This window comes from Monodelphis domestica, chromosome 1 (assembly GCF_027887165.1).
Source record: "Monodelphis domestica isolate mMonDom1 chromosome 1, mMonDom1.pri, whole genome shotgun sequence".
Taxonomy (NCBI): domain Eukaryota; kingdom Metazoa; phylum Chordata; class Mammalia; order Didelphimorphia; family Didelphidae; genus Monodelphis; species Monodelphis domestica.
Genome location: NC_077227.1, coordinates 695,666,935 through 695,691,375, shown reverse-complemented (window position 1 = coordinate 695,691,375; position 24,441 = coordinate 695,666,935). Strand labels below are relative to the sequence as shown.

General features: G+C 44.0%; 2 protein-coding genes across 4 annotated transcripts in view; one reads left to right on the top strand and one right to left on the bottom strand.

The window, feature by feature from the left end:
* Window positions 1-6,929: 6,929 nt before the first annotated feature.
* Window positions 6,930-16,467, top strand: CENPT (centromere protein T). Its single transcript, XM_056818517.1, has 16 exons — window positions 6,930-7,026; window positions 7,094-7,194; window positions 8,336-8,448; window positions 9,790-9,847; window positions 10,845-10,959; window positions 11,278-11,365; window positions 11,454-11,590; window positions 11,825-11,873; window positions 12,134-12,279; window positions 13,077-13,226; window positions 13,475-13,753; window positions 14,123-14,222; window positions 15,039-15,206; window positions 15,381-15,485; window positions 15,646-15,765; window positions 16,292-16,467. The coding sequence occupies exons 1-16, from the start codon at window positions 6,930-6,932 to the stop codon at window positions 16,293-16,295; spliced, it is 1,830 nt and encodes a 609-aa protein (XP_056674495.1). The 3' UTR covers window positions 16,296-16,467.
* A 137-nt stretch (window positions 16,468-16,604) lies between these two features.
* Window positions 16,605-24,441, bottom strand: part of TSNAXIP1 (translin associated factor X interacting protein 1) — a 29,507-nt gene continuing 21,670 nt past the window's right edge. For all 3 annotated transcript variants that reach the window (XM_056807801.1, XM_007477189.3, XM_056807847.1), the window contains 10 exons: window positions 24,116-24,251; window positions 23,225-23,394; window positions 22,333-22,492; window positions 21,408-21,538; window positions 21,045-21,173; window positions 20,493-20,654; window positions 19,618-19,727; window positions 18,539-18,659; window positions 18,009-18,115; window positions 16,605-16,992 (listed from right to left, as the gene is read on the bottom strand). In XM_056807801.1, coding sequence (XP_056663779.1) covers window positions 16,773-16,992; window positions 18,009-18,115; window positions 18,539-18,659; window positions 19,618-19,727; window positions 20,493-20,654; window positions 21,045-21,173; window positions 21,408-21,538; window positions 22,333-22,492; window positions 23,225-23,394; window positions 24,116-24,251 — 1,446 coding nt within the window. In that variant the 3' untranslated portion in view covers window positions 16,605-16,772. The remainder of the gene's footprint in view (window positions 16,993-18,008; window positions 18,116-18,538; window positions 18,660-19,617; window positions 19,728-20,492; window positions 20,655-21,044; window positions 21,174-21,407; window positions 21,539-22,332; window positions 22,493-23,224; window positions 23,395-24,115; window positions 24,252-24,441) is intronic.

The following is a 24,441-nucleotide window of genomic DNA, read 5'->3' as shown; positions in this document are numbered from 1 at the left end:
AAAAATGAAAAATGTTACCTTGTTCAATTCATTTGCCTTATACTCACAGTAGATCATGGTCAGGCATGAAGAGGAAATGGATCTCATTTTTGGTGAGAAAGCCTTGCATTCTATATTTTCTTAGCTGACACAGTGTACCAATGATTATAAACTACATTCTTGAATTTTTTTAACTCTTTTATTATATTTTTCTTGCATGTGCAATATACTTTTTCAGTTTTTTAAATTTTTTTCTCTTTTTATATTTCAAGCACATGTCACCAGCATTAAGATTTTCTTTAACCTTTTGATTTTGCAGTAATATAAGTTTAAAATTCATTTGTCAATGCATGCCCCAAAAGCTAGAGACTATAAAAATGATGCCACTACTTATTTTTAAAAAATTATGGGACTTTGCTTAATGATTCTGTCTGATTCCAGGACAAGATATACACAAAAGAGCCATTGCACAGAGCCAAAGAAAAGCCAATCCAGGATGGGTTGATGCACTTCTAGGCCAATACAAAGGTCTTGAACCTAATGTGAAGACTTGAGGTTACTGTGTTTAAAATGTTGTTACGACATAGGCTTTCCTTGTGTTCACACTCACTCTGAAAATACTCACAGATGAGTATCCCCGAAACCTTGGCTCATAATCTGGTCCCTTTTCTGCCTTCCATAATGTGGTACCTTTTGACTGGGTAAATGCATCATTGCTTAGATCATTTAATTGGGCCCTGATTCAAGGACCTGTTATAGATTTATTTTTTCTTTTACTTAGAATTTTTACACATAAGACTTTGATAGTCTATATTTTCATCCAGTATTTTCTTTTTTATTTGGATTTTTAAATTTCTCTTACCAATTGATTCACATACCTCATACCTCAGCCATGCATCCCTAAATGATCTTGTATTTTTCAATCACCCTTTTAATGGGGGAATGTAAAAAATATCATTATTTAAATTGCAAAGTTTAAAACTACTTTTGAGAAGAATTTTAGGTAAAGAAAGATGATACTTCCCTGAATCCAGAAACTGAACTGTTGGAGAAGACACCATGAAGAAGCCTCCAGACCCCAAGTTGCACAAAAATGAACTTTGGGTGTGGGTGATTGAACATTTATTTGTATGTATACTCTCATGCCAAAGGAGACTGCCCCCTAATTGGCTTTTTGTCAATGCGTCCAGCAGTTATTGCTTTTTTTCCCCTCATCCTCAAATTATTGTAATCTTTAAAATTGATTATGTTTTTATAATCCTTTGGGGAAGTCCTTCTCCCCAGAGGATCAAACGAGGGAATGTAAAAATAGACTCGAATCCAGGACTTCAATCCCCATAAATTCTTGCTCCACTTCATGCCCTCTAATCTCACTGAATTCTCACCTGGGCCGAGAGTGAGATGGGGTATTTAAACTTGGTTGTGAATAGCCTCTGCCCTCTTTTTACTTCCACTTCGGAGCACACGCGGCTCTCCGCCTAGCAGGCAAGATGTGAGTGGTTGTGTCTAGGCCTCTCTCTGGCCTAGACACATGCTTTTCTTACTTGTATATTCTTAGGTTCTCAATCTTAAATAAACCTCTAAAAAAATACTCTTTGCAGAGGGAAACTAATTTCTATCTTGCTTCAGTCTCCCCTAAATTTTAATCTTTACAGTTTGTGGCAGCGTTTTGGCATCTTGGCATATTGGCGTGGGTCAGATGAGGCGTCTTCCCTGAATTCTATCGGAGTTTAAGCTGATTCCTTTTTTTCCCCCCCTTTACCTAAAATGCTATCCTCCTAGGAGGCCCCTCATCTTGGAGGAGGCTTCCTAGCTGGAGGTCTCTGAACTCCCCTTGGCTCAGGTTAGGCTGGAGAAATCTTACACCCTTATCCCTCTCTGTTCTTCTTAATTCCTTCCCTCTATATTAATTAAACCACCATAAAATTCCAAGTATTTTTTATTGGGTTTTGATTTAATCCCTGGAGACCATAAGGATAATATATTAGTTAAAAACCCCTAAATTTACCCCTTACATTAGTTATTTAAAAGCAATAAGCAACAGGAGAGTAAAGTAAACTTAAGTTACTTTTTATTCTTTAGAGAGAAAATTGAAGGTGGTCTAAAATTTTCCTGTTCTGCCTGTTAAAGAAATCTCATTTCTATCCTGAAATAAATTTGTCATTCCCTTTTAGTTCAGTTTCTAGGTGTATCTTTTCAAGAATTTGTATCTCCATTTCCACAGAGTTGGTACCCCAAAACTTCAGACTCATTTACTTTCTCTCTCAAGAAGCAGATTTTGATCTTAGTTTTATGAAGTCTCCCAAAAATTTTAATGCCATGTCCTATATGAATTAAATCCTAATTTAAGACCTGGACCTAGAAATTAATTACAGTGGTTACTAAAACACTTAAGTATTAATCAATCAGTAATCAATAATCAATTTCATATGATTCGATCTGGAGTTTTCTTGGAAAAGCAACTGGATTAGTTTCCTTCTTCAGTTCATTTTACAGATGAGGAAATTGAGGCAAACAGGATGAAAGGACTAGCCCACAGACACACAGCTAGTAAGTGGCAAAGGCTAAATTTGCACTCAAGAAGATGACTCTTCCTAACTTCAGGCCTGATACTCAATCTATGTACTACCTGGCTGCACAAACTATTCTTCTAGCCTCCAGTATTTAAAACCTTGTGTTTATGATTGATTTGCCAATCTCCCTTACCCCTCATACCCATTAAGTTATCAAATCTTGTCTTTTTTTTACCTCTATCCCATATCTCATACTTGACTCCTCCCTACTCATATATCCCATCACCTTAGTTCAGAATCTTGGTGCATGACAACTGAATAGTAAGTGCTTAATAAATGTTTAATGACTGACTATTGATTGATGGATTCATTCTTGAATGGTAGATTAAAGGGAGACAGGTGATGACATATCTGCTGGGCCTCCTACCTACAACCACTCCCCCACCTTCTCTAATGGGTATAGGCCAGACTATCTTAGGGATAGGTTGTACCTTTCCTGTCATGATTATCCCTGACCAGAAAGGAATGAACTCTGTACTGCTACCCCAATGAAGGTGGAGGACAGCCCCTGATGATCCTAATCTACTTCTCTCACACTAGGAGCCTCATTGGAACCCCCAGGGTGTCCTCTGGTTTCTGTTATTACTGGGGTGGTATAGAGTGATCTCTTCTTCCATGGGCCTTTTCCTTCATACTTGCTGCAAGTGCCAGAATTGCTAATGTGTCTAGACAGGTGTGAATTTTAAAACTACTCTACCCTACTCAGACCTACTCAGATTTGATTTAGCTACCTTCTGATTATAACAATGGAGATACTTGGTCTAACAGAATCAGGAATTTCTTGTGAACTTTACATTGCTTCACCCTACTTAGTCTAACAAGGTCAGGAATGTCTGCACCCATACTTAAGGATTAAGTATCTAGGAGGATGGCCTTTGATAGACATGTGCAGAAATAGCTGACAGACCTCTGAGTTGTCCTAAGTCAAGCTAAGCTACCATTGGTACAGATAAGATGCAGGAAAGTGAGGTAAAACTGTCTATATAGAGCGTGTCACTTCCTCTCTTCGGTCTCTTTCCCCAGAGAGGTGGATCTGGCTAGTAACTTCCTGTGAGCAAGCCTGGGTGCTAGTTCGATCCTGGAACTCGAGCCTGGAGGAGCTCCCTCAGACAGCTTCCTTGAGATGGTCATGTGGTGAGTGATAAGACTGACTTCCCTTCCCTTGTCCCTCAGGGGAGACCCCCTTGGCTAAGGCCTTTAACTCCTGCCTGGCTCAGCCTGAGCCGGAGCAGTTTTAATTAACTCTTTCCCTCTTTCTTTCTTAAATTCTTCTCTTTATGTTAATTAAAATCACCATAATTTCCAGCAGACTTGGGTATTTTATTTGGGATATCCCATGGCGACCAATAATTAATTTAGATTTTAAGTCACAACTATAAAATTATCCTTACACAGGGATCCCAGGACATATACATAAAAATAAAAATACAGTTCTCTATTTCTAAAAATCCTATTTGGTATTGTGAATTTTAGATTTTACTCAACCCTGCTTAGTCTTTAGAATTTTAGCAACCAAGGAATGTATACACTCCCACTTAAGGATTAACTGTAGGGGAGGATGGCCTATGACCAGCATGTGCTAGAAAATGACAAATCAGAAACAACTGACTGCCCCCACCCTGGGCTGTCCTAAGCCAAGCTTAAGCCACAACTGGTATATGTGAGACTCAGAAAGTGATATAAAGAATTGCCTATATATATGCATCACTTCCTGTGAGAGCTTGCTCGGGTGCTACATTGGGAGTCGTGGCATTTGGCGAGCTTGCGGCTTTGGTGGACTTTGGCGGTGGAGTTTACTAGGAGGAGCTCTGTAAGCATGGTTTAGGTGAGGCGGTTTCCCTGAATGGCCACTTGCTGAGTGATAAGGCTGACTCCCCTTTTCCTTGATCTTCTGAAGGCACTATCCTCCAAGGAGGCCCCTCACCTTGGAGGAGGCCTAGTGGCTGGAAGCTGAGCTAGATTTAATCTTCTGTGACATTTAAAAGTAGTGTATGGCATAAACTGTTACAATTAAAAAGAGTGGTTGCCTTAAATTGTGACCGCGGAAATATGGTTTCAAGATATTGTCTTGAGTTAAATCAAATATAAAGTGGTTGCCAGGGAAAAATTCCCAAATATTAAATATACTCAAGTCAGCTGGGTTTTATAGAGATTTTAATTAATATTAAGGAATTAATGAAAGAGAGAAAGAGGAAACAATGAGAAAAGGGCTAGGCCAGCCCAGGTCAGCCCAGGCCCAAGCCCTAAGAGAGAGATCAGTCAGTCTTTTATCCACTCACCACAAGATTTGTCCCAAGCAAGATTCTAGTGTTCAGAGAGACACCAGTGCAGCTTTGGCCAGCTCAATCTCCAGAGAGAGTTCTCTGAGAGAGTTTCTTGCTCTCAGCTTCTCATCTCTTTTTAAAGAGAATTTTCTCCTATGTCACCTCCCCTAAGTTCTCACATCTACCAATCACAGTAGACGTTTTCCAAAGGACAGACCATTCTTTTTTTTTTTTAAACCCTTACCTTCTGTCTTGGAGTCCATACTGTGTATTGGCTCCAAAGCAGAAGAGTGGTAAGGGCTAGGCAATGGGGGTCAAGTGACTTGCCCAGGGTCACACAGCTGGGAAGTGTCTGAGGCCAGATTTGAACCTAGGACCTCCCATCTCTAGGCCTGGCTCTCAATCCACTGAGCTACCCTACTGCCTCCACCATTCTTAATTCACACCTGAGTAGACTCAACTTTTGAGTAATTCACACCTGAGAAAACCTTTGAGTAAGTTCTCACCTCTTTGCCACTTGCAAGTTTACAAGTTGCCTGACCTTCATGGGTACTTAGCACCTTCCTAAAAATACTTAGCTTAAGGCTTTTGCTTTATTATAAGTATGAGTTAAGTACTTTTTCATTGTTCAGTAAAGAGTTTACAACTTTATCTTCCCCTAAATTACGCTTAAGTATGGGTGGAGTAGAGTTCTCACATTCCTAATTCCCTTCATTGTTTAAAGTGGGGAATGGTCTTAACCAAGTGTTCTGAAGTAGGGTCTGAGAATTTTTAAGATTCACACTTCTGAGAAGGCCCCTTGGATGAGGCCTCTGAACTCCCCCTGAGCAAATCTTCTACCTCTTCTACCCTTCTACCCTCTTCTCTTTCTTCTTAATTTCTTCCTTCTATTGTAAACAAACCACCATAAAATTCCATACTGTCTTGAGTGTTTCATTGGGATTGAATTTAAATCCCTGGCGACTACCAATATAATATAGTCAGTCTCAACCCCCAATTTTACCCCTAACATTATCTTCAATGAACCAACAAGTGTCCAACAAATTCAATTCAACTTATGCTTTGTGGTATAATGGAAAGAACACTTGGATTTGAATACAGATGGTACTTCTTGTAACCTTAGCCAACTAATTTCCCTTCTCTTGGCCTCAGTTTTCTTTAAAAAATAGGCAATTCTATGTCCAAGATACTTTCCAACATTATGTAGGTAAGGGTTTACTCTTAACAGGTTACATTTTTACAGACCTTTAAAGTTAAAGTATTTGACATATATTTGATTTCAAACTCATGACAATTCTCTGGTGTATTACAAATTACAAATATTATTATTCCCATTTTACATATTTACTCGCCCAGGCTAGGAGGTACAATGGTTAGAGTTTAGGGGTCTAGAGTCAGAAAGATCTCAGTTCAAATCTAGCCCCAGACTCTTACTAACTATATGACTCTAGAGCAAGTAATTTAACCTCGCCTGCCTCAGTTTCCTCAAATGTAAAATGGGGATCATAACAGCACCAACATGAGAGGGTTGTTGTGAGGATAAAAGGAAATATAAGTAAAGTGTACTTAGCACAGTGCCTTCTTTTGACATATTTAGCAAGTGGTGGAGATGGCACAAATGCCAAATTCTCACACAGTAACAATGCTTTTTGTACTCTACTGGCCACTGAGAGAGATGGGAAGATAAGACAGTCTGCAAAGGACAGTGTAACAAATTAGTGTACTGGAAAGCAGCTAGGGCAAGTGCATGGAAGATGCAGAAAAACGCTAGCTTTTTTAGGAGATCACGTACAGGCAGAGAGGATCCGGTAAAGGTTTATAGAGATTTCATCAACTGATTAATCAGCAAAGATTCGTTAAATGTTTCCTGAGAGTCAGGAACTGGATTAATTAATTAATCAATAAGCGTCTAATTAAGCTCCTAATATGGGCCAGGCTGGGGACACAAAAATAGGCAAAAGATGGTCCCTTCCAGCAAGGAGGCTGCAATCTAAGGGGGGGAGTAGACAGGCAAACAGGGATATACAAAACAAGCTATAGGAAAGAGAAATTAGAAACAATTAAGAGAGAATGTCCTGGAGGAAAGTGCCTTGTACAGTTCAGAACCCCAGAAATGCGCTCAGAAGAGGCGAAGGCTTCGATATCTCAGGTTCCCTCTTACACTGTCAGAAAACCTCTGGCGCCAGCTGTCCCAGCTGCCAGCCTCCAAGGTAGGCGGGGTCCTATCTGAGAACTACATTTCCCGTGGGACTGTGCAGCCCCGCTCGCGAGATTTAGTTCAAATTGAAGGCGGGAGTGCGAGCGTTGGTTCTTGTGGCGGTGCTCAGAAGAAGGCGATTTGGGTTCTGGGGGATCCGCGACCCTCGTTGGCTTTCTTGGTAAGACTGTCCCAAGCTCCACTCACCCTCTCCGCTGGGGCTTTCTCTTGCCTTCCAGCGATGGAGCTGCAGGCCGGCGACTCTGGCTTTACCGGACCCCGCTTGCAGCCACACCTGGAGATTGGAGTGGGGAGGCGCCCACTGTCCTCCCGCGGCCCTGTCCTTACTGGGGGCTCTGACTCCGCCCACAGCCCCCACCCCTCCAAACCCCTTCCATGGACCGCCCGCGGTGGCAGGGGCTCTGGCCCCGCCCACAGCCCCTACTTTTTAAGGTCCCGCTCACAGCCCTTCCTCAACCCTCCCCTGGACGGACTCTAGGCCCGCCTACAGACTCTACGGCCCCTCCCATGGTCTCTCCTTGGAGTGTTCTGACCTGGCTCACCGGTTCCTCTCTAAGGAACTCAAGCCCTGTAAGCCCCTCCCCAAGTCGGGGGGGAGGGGCGATGCCCCGCTCTAGGGCTCCACAGTTCCCCTGGCCCCAGGTGCTTCTCTAGGGCTTTCACGTTAATTGGGTGGGGGCGCCTCCACCCCAATGGGGCCCTGTCCCACCCTACCTCACAGCCCCATTCTAAGAAGACCCATTGACCCCAGGATTCCCCCACTGGGTTCGACCCAATCAAAGCTCCATCTCAGGGGTTCTGGCTGTTCTCTATTCCTCAGTGCTCCATCCTCAGGGGTCCTGACCCACCATGGTCTCCCTCCCTTCCTTCCCCTACCCAACCAAAAGAGCTCCCATCCCATGGATTCTCTAACCTTGGTTTTGCTCCACAGCCCAACAGTCCAGCCCCAGGGAGAAGCTGAGGATTGTTGTTTTCTTTCAACTGGTCTTACCCCATCTTCTCCTTTACCCTTCACCCCAATGTCCTGCCTCCATTTGGCCCCAATCTGGTCTTTTTCACAGTTCTGTCTCAGAAGGTACTAGCTTCTGCCCAGCCATAGCCCTGGCCTTGGGCCTCTCCACACAACTACTCTTTCTTCATTTTGTCCTCAAGGTTCATCCTAATGTTCTTGGACTCTTAGACTCTTATTATCCTTTAAGGCTCCACATCCACAAAATTCTCTCTGTTCTTTGTCTTCAATTCCAACCACCAATAAAGGAATAGCTATCCTGCCCCATATATTTGATCTTTTTCCCATCCAGGTGAACAAAATGGCGTTTCTCTATGAGAATGAAGGGACCACTAGGACTTTGCTTCATCAGGTGCTAGAGATGCATCCTTTAAGTTCACCCATCTCAACTAATAATAGGTCAAGGTTGGTCCATCATTCCATCAGCACCATCACTTACTGACTCTACCCTGTGGAGATATGGCTTTGGGCTTGCCTAAGATCAGTCAGCAAGCACAGAGAGCCCTACTGGACAGTGTGAGGGATATATTGGAAAAAAAAAGAGAAATTTTTATGTATAATGGGATAAGGGACTGGGAACAACTAGCTGGGCTGAGGTGTAGTTTATAATTCACTGGGTTACATGTGAAATTAAGGACAGCATGATTTAATGGTGGTGGTGGCTGTTCAGTGGCATCTATGATTCATTAGGGATTTTTTGGGCAGAGATACTGGAGTGGTCTGCCATTTCCTTCTCCAGCTCACTTTTCAGATGAGGAAACAGAGACAAATAGAGTTAAGTGATTTGCCCAGGATTGCAATAGCTAGCAAGTGTCTGAGGCTATATTTGAATTCAGGATCCTCCTGACTCTAGGGCTGACACTTATCCATTGTGCCACCTAGCTGCCCTTTGGTCTATTGGAAAGAATGTCAAATTTAGAGTCAGGAGAGATCTCTGTTGAAATGCTACTTCTGAAGCTGGCTCTACTGGTTATATGAAGTCATCACCCCACTCAGTTCTTTATCTATAATGTGGGCATAATACTTACTTTCATAAGGCTGTTGGAAGGATCTTTGGGACGATGTACTTAAAGCCCTTTGTAAAATTTTAAGTGCTAGATAAATGTTTGTAACCTAGCCTTCTGACTTCCCTTTTATCTTATTTTCAAGGATACCTATCACATATTTGCCTGTTGACATTAATCACCATAAGATTGAAGTTTTAGATCTAAAGGGGACCTTGGGATCACCTAGTCTAACCTTTTGCAGATGAAAAAACTGAAGAACAGAGGCAGGAAATGATTTGTTGAAAGTCATAAGGCAGTATGCTCCTGGTTACTTCGAGCCTTTCCTGCAAAGTTGTAAAGAAATATGTAACTGTAGCTTGAAGGATAAAGCATTTATTAAGTTCCTACTGTGTGCTAGGCAGGCAAGACAATACATACCCTCAAGAACCTTCCATTGTAATTGGAGAAAACACGTAAAGGAGAACTAGAGAGCTAGACATAGGGGAGGAGGTTATGTGGCCTGTTACAAGGATGTCTAGAAAGTGAGCCTGGTTCCTCTTAGATAAGTTGAAAGGTCACCACATCAGAGTTCAGGGCAGTTCTAGGGGTGGAGATATTTTTAAGAGTTTTTCTGATATTTTTCCTATGGATACATGGAGAGTTGGATTAATTAGAGGGACACACCTCTAGTAATAGCCCTATTCTAGGTCTTCTTAAATTACCCGACTTCCTTTTTAGAAAGATATTTTTCTTCATCCAGGAGCTGTACAGAAAGCCTATTTGCCTCTTCAGACACCACACTGAGGAAGCGGAAAAAGGTAAAAACTCAAAATTCTGTTATCACCTACAGAAGATATACAGAACAGGAAGGGAGAGGATTGTGCTATGAAACCTAGACTAGAGGCTGAGGTTACAACCCCACTTTTTGTTGTTCAGACTTTTCAGTTATGCCCAATTCTTAGTGATCTCATTTGAGGGTTTCTTGGCAAAGATACTAGAGTGGTTTGACATTTTCTTCAGCTCATTTACAGATTAGGAACTGAGGCAAACAGAGTTAAGTGACTTAATCAGGATCATTTTACTAGTAAGTGTCTGAGGCCAGATTTGAACTCGTTTTTCTGAATCCTTCCCCAATACTTTATTCACTGGGACACATAGCTATCTAATCATGGTGGGGACTTGCCCTGGCTTCAGAGCCTTTAAGCCTTTAAAAGTGTTGTAAGAGGGGGGCAGCTGGGTAGCTCAATGGATTGAGAACCAGGCCTAGAGATGGGAGGTCCTAGGTTCAAATCTGGCCTCAGCCACTTCCTAGCTGTGTGACCCTGGGCAAGTCACTTGACACCCATTGCCTAGCCCTTACCATTCTTCTGCCTTGGAGCCAATACACAGTATTGACTCCAAGACAGAAGGTAAGGGTTTAAAAAAAAAAAAGTGTTGTAAGAGCATGGAAGTTGGACACAGAAGACCCAGGTTTCAATTTCTAGTCTTACTAGCCTTAAAGCTTTGCTAAGATTAAACAAATTTATCTTTACTTATCTTACAAATGAGAATAATAATTCTTGCAATAACAACCTCATAGAGTTATTGTGTGGAAAGAATTTTAAAATCTTAATGGTACAGAATTATGAGTTATTGGGATTGTATAAATCTTAGTTGAGCTTTAGCTCAAAATGGTAGGAAAAGGGATTTCTAAAAATTGGATCTATGAGCGACTAATTATGGCAGGTACTGACCCCAGGCTTGCAAGGAATAGTTCTGTCTAAAATGGTACCTGGCTATTGGCATGCTTGTTTACTTCTTGTATGCCCTCTGTAGACTGCACCTGTTCAGCCAAAGGACACTGGAGGTACTGATCAGCACTTTGTTGAGCACTATGACCTCTTGGAAAAAGGCACACCCAGGATTCTTCTGAAGAAAATCCTACAGACTGGTGAGCCAAGGTCTAGGCTTCCAAGTATAAAGCTAACACTATCTGAACCCCATGCCAAGAGTGGCCCCTCATGGTGATCCAAGCTGAGGTCTGGGTAATTGGCTTTTTGGTAAAAGATCCCTGTACTCTCTAGAGGGAGCTTGTTGCTTCCCAGAGCAGGACAGTCTGGATGGAGTCAGAGAAATTGGTAGCTCTTTCTCTGGAGCTGCTGAAATAGAGGCAATAGATTCTTCTTGACCCTTGTTCCCAGGACTTCATTTTCATCCATGATGTCACAGCCCCATTTTTACTCTCTTCCAATGAGTATCCTCTTTGTAGCTTCAGAAGACTCTGTCCTGGTACCAGTGCTGATGAATTCACAGGAGCCAGTACCTGTTGAGTTACAGGAGGAAAGCAAGTGGAACAGGTCTGAGACCTTTCGAGGATTAAAAACTTCCAGGGAAGCCCCAGGACTAAGTGGCACCTGGTTGAAAATTGGCTCATTTTCCTTTCAGCTTGGAGTTGCAGCTTCCTGAGCCAGAGCCCTCTGCCAGTTTAGCTCCAGAGCTACTGATTCATAGTAGGAGAAAGCGTTGCCTTAGAGTGTCTGAGTTTGAACAGGAAGTGGATCAAGGACTTGCTGTTTCTTCAGGTGAGGTCTTTAGGGTCCTGACCCCTTTATTGGGACTCCTGTAGGGCCTGCTCACTGCTGATTTCTCTACTCAGCTTTGAGAATGCCTGGAATTGCCTGTGAACAGCAGGTGTGAGTTAATGAGGATGGTAAAAATCCATTGGGATCAATACCCAACTTTGCCTCGTCTCCCATTTTCCTGCCCTGGTAATCAGGATATCTTCTTTGCTTCTCTTGTTTGTTTTTGGACAAAAGATCTCACTGGGGAGAAGAGAGCTTCAGCCAACAAGTCCTCCATGAGCAGGTGCCTAAGATAATACTTGTATTACTCTGTATTACCATATTTGGGGTAGACTGAACCCTGAGACGAGAAGAGGGACAGATCATAGAATATAGCAGAAAGCCATCTGGCAGGCACTAGAAGAGGAAATCTTTTTGAAAACACTAGAAGTTGGTTGCCCCAAGGAAATAGACCAGAGGCAGGGGAAGGTGCTAGCTAATGCCCTTGGGGGGGGGGGTGTCTAACTCAGAGCAGGGACTCATATCAAGCCTCCCTTTTGTCAGGTCCTTTAATCTGACCTTGGCCACAGTTATTCCTCCTGAATCTGTAGAGAGGCCTGGCTTGGCCAGAAGGCCACAGATCCGTAAGAAAGTTGACATGGAGGCGTTTGAACACGGACTGAAGGACATCCCATTGACTCTTCTCTCAGGTAAGGCCACTTGGCTCTGGGTCCTGTGATGAGGGGGTCTAGATTTTATCACAAAAATAAGCAAGTATCCTGCCTTCTCTTCTTTCTTCCCACCTTTACTACCTGGGCATTTTGGCCCAAGTGGTGTTTCAGGATTCCCAGTTTTTTTTTTAAGTACTATTTTGATTTTTTCCAAGCCTTATAATTGATATAAGAAGTGGCTGAAATCTCTTATAAACAGGTCTGAACGGGGAGGTATTTTAACAGTAATTAGCTTGAAGGTTGCCTATAAGAATTCAAGATAAAATCAGAATCAAGTTATTGGGGGACCCTGCCATTCCAGTATGATATATCTAGTGCGTTGCTTGTTGAAAGAGTAGGGCAGCTAGAAGTCCCCTGCCTAGGACTGTAGGAGGCAGTCGCTATTAAGGCTGCAGAAATGCAATTAAAACAATTGTTTTTCTAGAAAGGGTATTTGACTACTGCAAAAGGCCTGTCTTTCTGTTCACATCACACATCTTTGATGTGAATGTATGAAGCAAGTGGCCTTGGACCTCCCTTCCTGCCAGTTGCACCAAGATCTCTAGACAGAAAAGGAGTTTTCCTCTCATGTGCCAACATTATTTCAGAGGTCACTCAGTCTTTCCTTTAGCCTGAACTGCTCAGGGTAACTGGAAGAGCTGGCTGCATCTGCACAGATTAGGAGCAGCAGCAAAACTGAGGGGAGTAGTGGAGCCCCTTAGCTCTTGGGGTGAGTTCCTAGTTAGGTCAGAGAGCTCAGTTTGCTGACAATCTCCTTTTCTTTTCTCCTTGTTTAGATCGTTGTTCTAATCACAGCACCACGCCTGTGGATGGGGCTAGATCCTTCCAGTCAAGTCCTTACTCCTTGCGCTTCAGGAAAAGCTTGACCAAGGACCAGCAGCCGAGGGCCACAACATATCAGGCTAATCAAAGAAAGAAGGGTATTGGTATCAGTGGGGTAGGACAGAGGACCTGTTTCAGTCATAGTTAGCTCAAGTGCTTGATGCTGCTGGTTAAAAAATGGTGTTTTTTGTATATCCTAGGATGGTAGTAGTGGGCATTACCCTATATGTATGGTCACATGCTGTTTTTCTAGTCCAGGTATCTGGTGGAGAATTTGAAGTGGGACAGGCACTGAGGGATGAGAATAAGTTATAGAGAATTTACCATTCTCTTTTTCTTCTTTGGTACCTAGGTCCTAGGAGAGCAATCAAGTCTTGGCCAAAAAGCCCCCTACAAAACCAACCCCCCTCTGCCAACTCCATGTCTATTAGAAGACAAGCCAGACCTTGGACAGGAAGGCCAAGTCAAAACAGCTATCTCTCTGCCTATTCTGTGCTTGCTACAAGCAACATCTCCAGGGAAGCTGTAGCAAAGTCTGATGTGGTGTATCAAGGAGAAGAGGAAGAAGAGAGATTGATGGTGGATCAAGCAGAAGAGTCTGAAGAGGACACAGAAACCCCCCAAAGGGCTGGTAATAGCAGGGTCAACCAAGACCAGTGGTGACTAGATCAGTTTGAGTTGGTTCAACTTGCCACCCCCCAACAAGGGTTCCAGAAATATACAGGGAGTTTATGGGTTTTTAGATTTTTGAGCTGTTTAGTTCAGTGCAGGGAGTGTTGAGGGAAGGTTTCCTTGGGGTTAATGGTCAGAATATCTTTCAAGCTTTTAAATGTAGTAGGGAAAGGGATTTTCCCAACTAACTATATCACATCAGTTTGTGGAGTGATGTTGACCATGTCTTCCAGGGGTTAGGGAGGGGCAAACTTTCAGGGAACAAGCAGGTTTCTACTTGGCCAGTGGGTGAAATTAGTCTTTCCTAGTCTTCCCTTTCTTTTTTCAGTGGTCTCAGAACTTAGCATGAAGACACCAGAATTTCTCCAGGCCAAACGACATCGTTCCTTTTCACAGCCTGCCTCCCTGGCACCTCCTAATATTGTCCTGTAAGTACCTAGTATGCTGCTCTGATACACCCTGACCTTTTCATTGCATGATGTATCTGAGAGGGAACAGGACCCTGGTGCTTGCCATCCCTAGTCCATGGTTCAGTCTTAGTATATTTATATTCGTTTTCCTGCAGTTATTCAGGATCCCTGGCCTCTTGTCTTTTACGGGTTTCAGAGGCATTGAATGCTCTCTGCATCTTGCCTTGTGTTTTTCTTTTGCCAGTGGGAAGGCTGTTGCTGGAGAGAGAAATCTTTTGGTTGGGTTTCTTCCTGGGACTTAGAGATATTAGCTGCCTGCCCTTGTCAAAGGGAGAAGGATGGGCTCTTCGGGTATTCAGGGCTTTCCCTAGATGTAGAACGGATTTTGTTCCTAAATTTCTAAGTTACAAAGCTGATGTGCGAGATACAAATATGAATAGGATCTGTGACTCAAAAAGCTTAGAAAAGTTAGAGATGAAAGGTTTTCTGGAGACCAAAGTTGAGATGGCCTGAATTTTAACAGCTGGAGATGAGAGAGGCAGATAGAATAGCATAGCCAGTCTTATATGGACCTGCTTAGCTGAAGCAATAGTTGTGTGGGTGTGGAAGTTGTGCCAGGACTTCTAGGTGAGGAGCAGACACATTGTGAGCATCTGGTTCCCTGTGGCCTAAATTCTATTCATTACTTATAGAATCCACTTCACAGCTGTATCATGATGGGAGTACTATAGGAAATTAGGCAGGGGAGGGCAGACTTGCTAGGCTCCTGCCAGGCTGGTGGAGCCATCTGATTTTTGGGGGAGTATATAATATCCTCTGCTATTTGATTCCTAGGTTGCCCTCCAAGCTTACCCAGGCCAAATGTGCTCCCAAGCGCTGTGCCACAGGTCCTAGGCAACCCCGTGATCCAGACAAGGCTAGCTTGGACCATTACTGTAAAGTCTTCAGCTACTATGCCAAAATGCCTGTAGAGAAGTCAGCCTCCAAGACTCTGGTGAAGTGGTGAGTTGGTAGTGTTGACAATAGGGCCCTAGGCCACTGACTCCTCCTCTAAGCTTACCCCCCACCCCCCATAGAGAACCCTGGAAATGTAGACTTGCATATTTGTGAATGTTCAGATTACAAAATGTGTTTATGGGCTCCTAACTTTTTTTGCCCTACCCTTCCTTATTGTAGTCTGGACCAGTACTTCAGGACACTGTGTGATGACCTAGAGACCTTTGCTCACCATGCAGGACGAAAAACTGTGCTGTTGGATGACTTGGAGCTGTTGATGAGGCGGTTAGTAGTCCTGAACCTGAGCTTCTTTTGCTTATCACCCAACTTCAGGAATACTGGGAAGGCAGGTGGGGAAGGTTGTAGGGCTCCTCCAGGGAAAGGGGAGTCCCTTAAATATTCCATGACCATTCTTTTGTCTCTCCTTCTTCCCTCCCTATTCTAGGCAGGGTCTGGTGACTGATGAAGTTTCCCTTTATGTACTTGTGGAGAGACACCTGCCCTTGGAGTACCGGAGGTTGCTCATTCCTTGTGCAGCCAGTGGCAATTCTGTCTTCCCTGCTGGGTAGGGATGCTGTCACCATTCTGGCTTTTCTTCTTTAAGCCCAAGGGCAGACCCTCCTAAGGTGGGTAGCAGGGGCCTGAGGCTGTGGTTCCTCTATGGTCTCTAGCCTTTCCAATAGACTCTTCATGTGCTACTTACTATCAGTGTCAATAAAATGTGAGAGACTTTAAAAGATGCTGATATGGCCAAGACCCTGAGAGGTCTCATTCCCTTTCAGTCTGGCCAGGTGCATGCAGGATGAGGAAGAAGCCCCATCTGAGAACTATAGAACCTAGAGCTTAGAGAGCGGATTACTCTGCTAGCCTTTTGCCCACGTCTCTACCCACGGCCTCCACAATAATGTTCTTCATGCCCAGATGTGGCCCCATGACTCCTATGCTCCAAAACCTTCAGGGGCTCCCTGTGTATACATTAGAAATTACAGCCTCCTGGTCCTGGCATCTCAAGTTCTTTGCCCTTTAGCTCAAACCCAAGCTAATGGCTGTTTTGGTTTTGGATTGCTCATCTCCCACCTCTGTTCCTCTAGGTGATCCTGGCTATAGGGAGTGTACTCTGGCCTTTACTCCATCATCCTCCCCGCATGTGATGTGTCCCCTAAGAAGCCGAGTTGCTGTGAGGGTGGGGACCGTCATTTCAGGATGTAGGCCATGACCCATAGGAAGAAGCTGCTTGTTGGATTGTTGCCCTGAACCATGATTCAGACCCAGGTCTTCAGACTTTTGAGTTCAGGACTCTAGCTACTTTTTTGCCGATTCTCATTCTGGAAGTTTGGTTTTCCTTACAGTGGCCCTCATTTCTTCTCTCTTCCCTGTTCAAGTCACATAGTCATAGACTGCAAATTCTTACAAATGATATATATTTGTTTGCAAAATCAAGGGATCTTTGCTTTAGAAGTTGGGGTTGAGGGAGGGAAGGGAAGCAGAGCTTGGTTTGGGTTGGCTGCCAATCCTCTCCTCCACTTCCATGGGCAAAGGTAGAAGTTTTACTTGGGCTGGCTGGGATAGGGTTTAGGAACCTGTCTCATGCTCTCGAGGGCCCATTCGCTTGATGGCTCCAGCTCTTAAGTGGGCTAGCAGGACCCTTTGTTCCTCTACTATATCTGGCTCCAATTCTGTTATAGGAATCTGGAAGGCCTGGCTCACGTAGCTGTCCAGGGTTTGCTCATCCAGGGAGGGGTCAATGGCAATCAGGGCTTGGCGCAGTTGATCTGGGCCTAACTCAGCCAACCTATCCCCAAATAAACAGTTAGACCTCAACAGTGCTCACCTCTTCCCAACCCTCACCAGGCACTGCCCCATCAGTCACTGCAAAGGAGAAAAACTCTTTGGGGAGAACATGGGGCCCAAGGGGCAGAGAGTATGGCTTCTGTAGGGACCTGAGCCAGGTGCTATGTGGAACATTCAGGTATAGGAGTTTGGGTTGTAGCCTTCAAGGAACCTGGTTTGCCCAGGGGCACTATATATTGGACAGGGAGCAGCCCAGGAAGGTGGGTAAGAAAGACCACTGGACTTGAAGTCAGAAATAGGAAACATTTGTAAAAACATCCTGGCAAAGATTCAGAGAGGGACACAGGCCTTGCACTCAAGTAGCTGATATTCTTTTAATAAGAGCTACCATATGTCATACTTGAAATTGGCTATCTCATTGGATCCTCACAACAACCCTGTGAGGTAGGAGTTATTAGCCCCATTTTTACAGATGAAACCAAAGCTGAACAAGATTTAAGTGACTTGCCCAAAGTCATATAGCTAGTAAGTGTTTTGGGCAGGATATGAACTTGGATATTCCTGACTGCCAATTCCAGAACAATATCCCTGGTGCCACCTAGTCTAATACAAAGTGTAGGGGGAAAGAGTTGTGGGTAGGTGATTGGCCAAAGGAGCACTCTGGACAAATGACCATACAGAGGGAAATTTAAGGAAGTGAGAACACAGGATTTTAGTTCTGATTTTGACTCTAGCTCTGTGAGTACAGGCAAGTCACTGCTCTGGATTTGAATTTCCCTAACTTTAAAATGGAATTCCTGTTGGCATTTATCTTTATCACAGGGCTGTCATGAGAAAGGCACTATGTAAAGGTGAGCCATTGGGTTACTTTTCTAGACAAAAAGAAGCTCTTACTTCTGCCTTGGAACCAATACATAGTACTGACTCTTAAGACAGAAGGTAAGGGTTTAAAAAAAAAAGAAAAAGAAGCACAAAATGGGCAGAGAAGTGTTAGTTTGAAGTTAAGGAAACACTTACATGTTGGGTCCAAGTTCTACCTCCAGGTCCTGCAGATAGGCCTGCTTCTCAATTTGGGCCTGCTCCCACATTTTTTTAATGAAGAGCCCTGGTGTTCCCAGTTCATCCTGGAGGAGATCATAGGCCCTAAGTAAGACTCTCTGCAACAGTTCTGGATCTGGCTGTCTGCTAACCAGTTAGTGAGGGAATGCCCCAGACAATAAGATATCATTTATTCACTTTTGTGGGCTCCAGACGAGGGAGACTGGCATGAAGACTGCTTTCTTCCAATTTAGGCTTGAAGGAAGGCTGCTATTGAACATGAGAGTCCTTCCTTGATGCTTAACCAAGCTTACCCTTCTCCCATCTCAGTCCCAGCTCATCTATCTTACTTCTAGAGTTCAGTTTGCCAGATCAGCCTAGAGACCCTAATGACTGTCAAACTGGTGGCACAGGGCTGAGTTTTCTGGGAAGGGCAGCCCTGACTACAGGAATATTCCTTGAAGAATGGGGCACAGGGGTGAAGGCAAAAGGCAGGCTATTTATGTTACCTCAACAAACAAAACTCGGTATTGAATGATATCTTCGGGGAAGTCCTCTAACTTAGCCGTGTCCACCAGCTCCTGAATTTGCTCTTCTGTCTTGAGGGGCCAGGCATTCTTGAGGGCTGCACTGTATGGTGAGAGAAGAGCAGGCAATGGGTGAGGAAGCAAACAGTAAGCACTCATTGCTTGTGTGCACAGAGACCTTGCCCTAGGTGTTGGTTGGCTCCAGAAGCCTAGGATGAACTTCTCTCATCATCCCTTCCCTGCCCCAAGTTTGGCCATAATTGTAGATGAAAAGAGAGGTAGGAGCTGTATGGGATTGCAGCTGTTAGCTACTGGTAAAGATCTATATCAATGATGGTGAATCTTTTAGAGATAGAGTGCCTTCCCCCATGCTGGGTACACCCTACCCATCCCCACCCCACACAGGGGAGAGAGAAGTACTCTGTTTGGGCTACTGGGCAGAGGGATAGGGTATGTGAAAAAATGTCAGGTACAGTGGGGAGGGGAGCAGCTCTGCCCAAGGCCTTCTGATTTTCTTATAATGAACTGGGGGGTTGGAGGGGCAGCCGTGTGCCTAAGAGAGTGCTCTGTGTGCCATATTTGGCACCTGTGCCATAGGTTCACAATCACTCATCTATACCTATACTGGAGTGTGTCATTATATAAACAGTGGTAAATGGACAGGTCACGATGGTGGGGCCTGTGATGGGCCAGGGGTGCTCTTTCTAACTTGTCACAAATGGATTTTTTTTTTCAATTTTTATTTTGGGAATCAAGGGAAACTGGACCCTTTTTTAGGGCTTCTATGAGACACTGGTCAAGAACCCCACCCCCTCTTTCCCCCAGGTATTCTGTGAGCAGATAGAGCACTAACACATGGCCTGGCTTAATGCTTCTTCCTATTGGGCCCTCATGCTCCAATAGAATATCAGTTCAAAAACCATCAAAGGGTTCAGTACTGGATTTTAGGGATATTGGGCAAAAAAAAAAATGAAAGGGAATTTGTCCCACAGGGCTACTGTTTCCTGAGTGCTCAGAGTTAGGAAGGGGCAGGAAGTTTTCAGGGTTTTGGCCCTTCCAACCTGAATTGATCCATGGTGAGGTTTCCGTCATTATGGATGTCACTGTTGTTCAACTCCTTCAGCAGATAGGCCACAAGTTCTTTCTGGCTAATGTATACCCCTTCTTCTACCTAGGGAGAAATATTTAGCCTGGGGCTTCTTTGGTGGCTCTAAAAGGTGGGGTGGGGTACTCTGCTTCTGGCCCATAGGAGCCTGTCCAGTTTTTAGTGGGAAAAACTAAATCCAAGAGGGTCAACAGAGCTTTTCCCCTAACCTCTCTCCTAGGGCCCACAAGGCAAAGGAGAGAGATAGGAAAGAAAAACAAAGGTATTGGTCCTGGCTACCCAGGAGTGAGCAAGCCCCTTTTCCTCCCATGTGGATCTGGATGGAGAAGATTTCACAGAAGAGAACTCTATAGATAGTATTTCAGAGCCATCAGGATCATAGAGCAGATCTAGAAGGTACGTCATTTAGTCCAGCCTATGCTTTTTATAGTTGAGTAAACAGGAGAAGTGCCCCAGGGGATAAGACAAGCCCCCTGAGAAGGGGGCTCTGATTTTGGATCCAATGCTACACCTACTGTGCCCAAGTACCTTTTGTGGATAAGACAACAGAAACCCAGGTGCCCAATATCATCAGTGGTCTTTGTCCAAAGCTCATTAGTGTTGAGCTGAAGCTGAGAATTTGGCACCTTCTTTTGACTTCTCTTTCTGTCGATGCCCTACCTATCCACATTATGGTAGCTTTCGATAACCTCTAAGATTCCTTCCAAGTCTGAAATTATGCTTCATTGATCTTATATCGTTTTCCCATCTTCTGCCTTTCTCACTTCAGGCAAGGTGGATTCTCTTTTGGCATCCTTTCCTCTCTCTCTAGGGTGTTAGGGTTAAGCTCACCTTTCCTGACAGAACCTCATAAAATTGCTTCATAACTTCAACTGAGTGAAAGAGTCTGATATTTTCAAAAATGGTGTAGGACCAGTCCATGGCAGAGGCTTCCCCAAAGCGGTTTTTCAGGTAGTTGAGGAAAAACTGGCTCAAAGTGGATTTCTCCTCTTTCTGCAAGAAAATGAAGGGGTAAGGTTGGAGGCCAAGTGGTGAGGGAGCTGGGTGGGGATGGCTACCAAGTTTGTTTCATCATCTGTCTTGGGAGAGCTAGTTTTCCCATTGGGCCCCAAAGGATTCTCCTGTTCTCCTAAGGATATAGGGCTTTGCTTTCAGATGAATTCATTTCATTTTCCAGAAAAGCCTATGTTTTTCCTGTCCCTGCCACACTGGGAGCCTTAAAGAGTTTGTATAAGCCAGTTACCCTTATCTCCCCATTCATTCCCTGGGTTAGAGGAATGGAATTGGGTGCCTCTTACCCTCCCTTCTCTATCTGACTTGCTGAGGTATTAGGGCCACCTGCCTACCACTTGCCCTCCTGCCAACCACAGTCAGCCCAAGGACCTGTTTTTCTTCAGCCATCCGCTCTTTCCAGACGTCTTTGATGATCTCCACCACTTCCCTTCTGCTTAGTTTTTTGTTTTGGGCAAAACCTTCAAACCGAAGGAACTCTGGGATTTCTTCACTGGTGCCCTGGAAAAGGGAATATATTCCCTAAGCCAGTGTGCTTTTATTAATTCAGTTTAACAGACATTTACTAAGCACCTACTATGTGCTGACTTGCTGACCATAGGCCACTTTTGGTTAAGACTGGAAAGCCCTCCCCCTAAGCAACAGTATGCTTCTTGAGAGGCTAATTCGGAAGGAGTTGTCTCTCAAACAGGGCAGGAAATAGGTGTGTTGGCCCCTCCTGAGGAAAGGTCTTACCATGCCTTCGAAGGTCTCCACTTCTCGGAGAAGCCCTGAACCAATCTCTTCTAGAAGCACACCGACAAGCTGGTTACTGCTTTTCCCTGCAGCCAAAGAGCGCCAGCGATCTTGTCCTCCGGCTATCACATCTATGAGGGGAAAAGCAAGGGAAGAGGCTGGGGACTGATGAACCTGGGAACCACGGAGATGATGAGAGGACTCCTAGAATCAGAATTCTAGGAGGTCATCTAATCTAGGCATAACCAAATAAGAATTCTATCCGTAACAATCTTCTGGCCTCTGCTTGAAGACTTCAGTGGTGGCAATATCCACTATCTCCTGAGGGTGCAGACTCAAACTTTGGATTATTAGGAAGTTTTTTCTTTTGTGGAATATTATCTATTTACAATTTTTACCCATTCCATGGCTCCTACCTCTAAGCTCTAGAGTCAACCAATCTAAATTTAATATCTTTCCCATGACAACCTTTCATTACTGGGGAACTGCTATCATGTCCTATCCCTTGTCCCAAGTCTTTTCCAAGTTCAACATAGTTTGAGCCCTTTTCAAATCTGTACAGTAGTATCCCCCACATCATGTTGGTCACCCTATTCTGAATGGTCTCCATCCAGCTTACACTAAAATATGGCACCCTGAACAGTGTACCATATATGACTGATTGATGAGTGACCCGCACAGCAAGTCCCTCTGAGATCTACCTCATTTTTTATTCCTTTGTTGGTACAGCCCAAGACCTCATCCCTGCCATGGCCCTCTGATGACTCATTGCCTTTAAGTTCCCAGGCTAGGGGGTCTTCCTTTCCAGTGTGCCAAATCCCACACCACAGGGGTAAGAGTTAATGCTTTAGCTTGGGACTTGGTTTTAGAGTGGGTTTTCCCTGGGTTCTGGTCCCCGCACTGCCCCATCCCATCTGGTGGCTACCTTTACACTTGGACCAGTCAGGCCTGGGAGTAGAGGTCCGTTGTATCTCTTGCAGTTCATTGAAGAATTCATCCCTATCCTTTACAGTTGCCATGTGAACCTGTAGCAGTGTTTCATACTCCTTCCGTATCTCTTCAAAGTCAGTTTTTAAGCCCTCCAGCTGGAAGATAGGTCCAGCTTGGGTCAAATATAGGAGACCCCCAAGGAAATATTGTGTGGTGGTATCATGGAAAGAACACTGGTTTGAGAGTTAGCAGACATCTAGTGAGTGCTCACTTAGCTCCTTGCAACTTTTGTGATCTTGGGTAATAATAATAATTAGTGCAACTTTTGTGATCTTGGGTAATAATAATAATTAATATTTATAGAGTGCATTAGAATTTGCAAAACTACAAATATCTCATTTTATTTCACAACAGCCCTGGAAAGTAGGTGCTATTAGCCCCACTTAAAAAAAAATTAAACCTTTACCCTTCTGTCTTAGAATTAATACTGAGTATTGGTTCCAAGGCAAAACAGCAGTAATGGCTGGGCAATTGGGATTCCACAGCCAGGGTCATATAGCTAAGAAGTGTCTGGGCCACTTGAACCTAGGACCTCCCATCTCCAGACCTATCCACTGAGTCACCTAGCTGCCCCTATAATTCCCATTTTATAAATAAGGAAACTGCCCATAGCTGATGAGTGAAGCTAGATCTGAACTTGGGTCTTTCCGATTGCAGTCTGCCTTTGGCCTTAATTTCATGACCTATCAAATGAATAATCAGCCTAGATCATAATTAAAATTCATCCTAGTGCTAAATCCTGTAATACAGTGAACTCCCTCCAACAGTGGGCTCCCTACTCAGTCTCCCCACTATATTCAGCTATGTTGTGGGGAAAATAGCCTCACCATTTCATATAATGCCTTGTTTCTTTTCTCCTGCATTTCAAAGTCCCTTCTGGGGACAACATCACCAAAATTTGCCTTCATTGTGTTCAGTTCCTTCTGAGTGTTGGTGAGGTCTTGACGAGCCATCTTCAAGGCCAGGGTTAACTTTACAGGATCTTCTCCCCACACATCTTGAAAAATAATCAATTTAGTTAGTGTTCCAGGCTTCTCTCCATGTTCCAGGAAAGAAACAGCCAAATTCTGAGTCCCTAAACTTTGTGAAAGGCTTTGTGCTCAAGTCTGGGGGGTGGGGGGTGACAAATACAAGGGAGAGAGAAACAAATTGGGGATCCCGCCCACTTCAAACCTACTCTACAGATGGGGAGACGAGCTACCACAAGTAACTAATACAAACTAGAATGAGATTAAAAAAGGCAAGGAAGGAAAGGGCATTTTTGATTGGTTAGTGAAAGAAATTTTGGAAAGCATCTTGTCAACATTCCACATTTTACAGATCAAGAGTGAGGCTCAGAGTCATTAAGTGACTTGTCTAGGGTTACATAAAAAAGTGAAGTCAGGATTTGAATCTAAATGACCTGGCTCCAATCCACTGATCTTTCCCTGATGCTACATTGCCTCAAGTAGAACCTGAAATGATCACAAGAGTTCTTATGTCACCTTCTAACCTGCCCATCTTTACACATGGAAAATTTACAAGTTTGGATCTTAAATTCGCATTCTCTTTGATTCTAGTGATCACCAACAGTCCTCAGTCCCTACTACTATGGCCCTATAGGCAGAAGACCTTAGAGAACAATGCTCCAGACTGATGCCTCCTTTTATTGCTGACTGTACCAGAGAAGGAAACTCCAGAGGAGATGCCTTTGGTGGTATAGAAATGGTATTATCTACCTGGAGACTGGGCAAGAGACATGTCTTCCCGCTGATATCGAAGCTCGTTAAGATCTGCAACAAGGATCCTTCTGGCATCGCGTTCATTAAGGAAGTGAAGATATTGCTCTGCCAAGTTTTTCCGTAGCTTGGTCACCTGTAGGACAGACAAGTTCAGCCTGGACCATATTGGGGCAGCCACAAAGTTTCTGACCTTGTCTGGACCTAATCAGAGGCTAACAACAGGGCATGTTCTCTTGCCTGGGAAATTTATGATGTAATAATGCTACTATTTATCAAGTGTGTATAACTGGAAGAACAAGACATGTATGACCTTTATGGGCCTT

Coding starts and splice junctions, on each gene's coding strand:
- CENPT (XM_056818517.1), top strand. CDS start 6,930: ATGCGCTCAGAAGAGGCGAAGGCTTCGATATCTCAGGTTCCCTCTTAC. Junction 10,960..11,277: donor GAAGAAAATCCTACAGACTG/GTGAGCCAAGGT, acceptor TCCTCTTTGTAG/CTTCAGAAGACTCTGTCCTG. Junction 12,280..13,076: donor CCCATTGACTCTTCTCTCAG/GTAAGGCCACTT, acceptor CTCCTTGTTTAG/ATCGTTGTTCTAATCACAGC.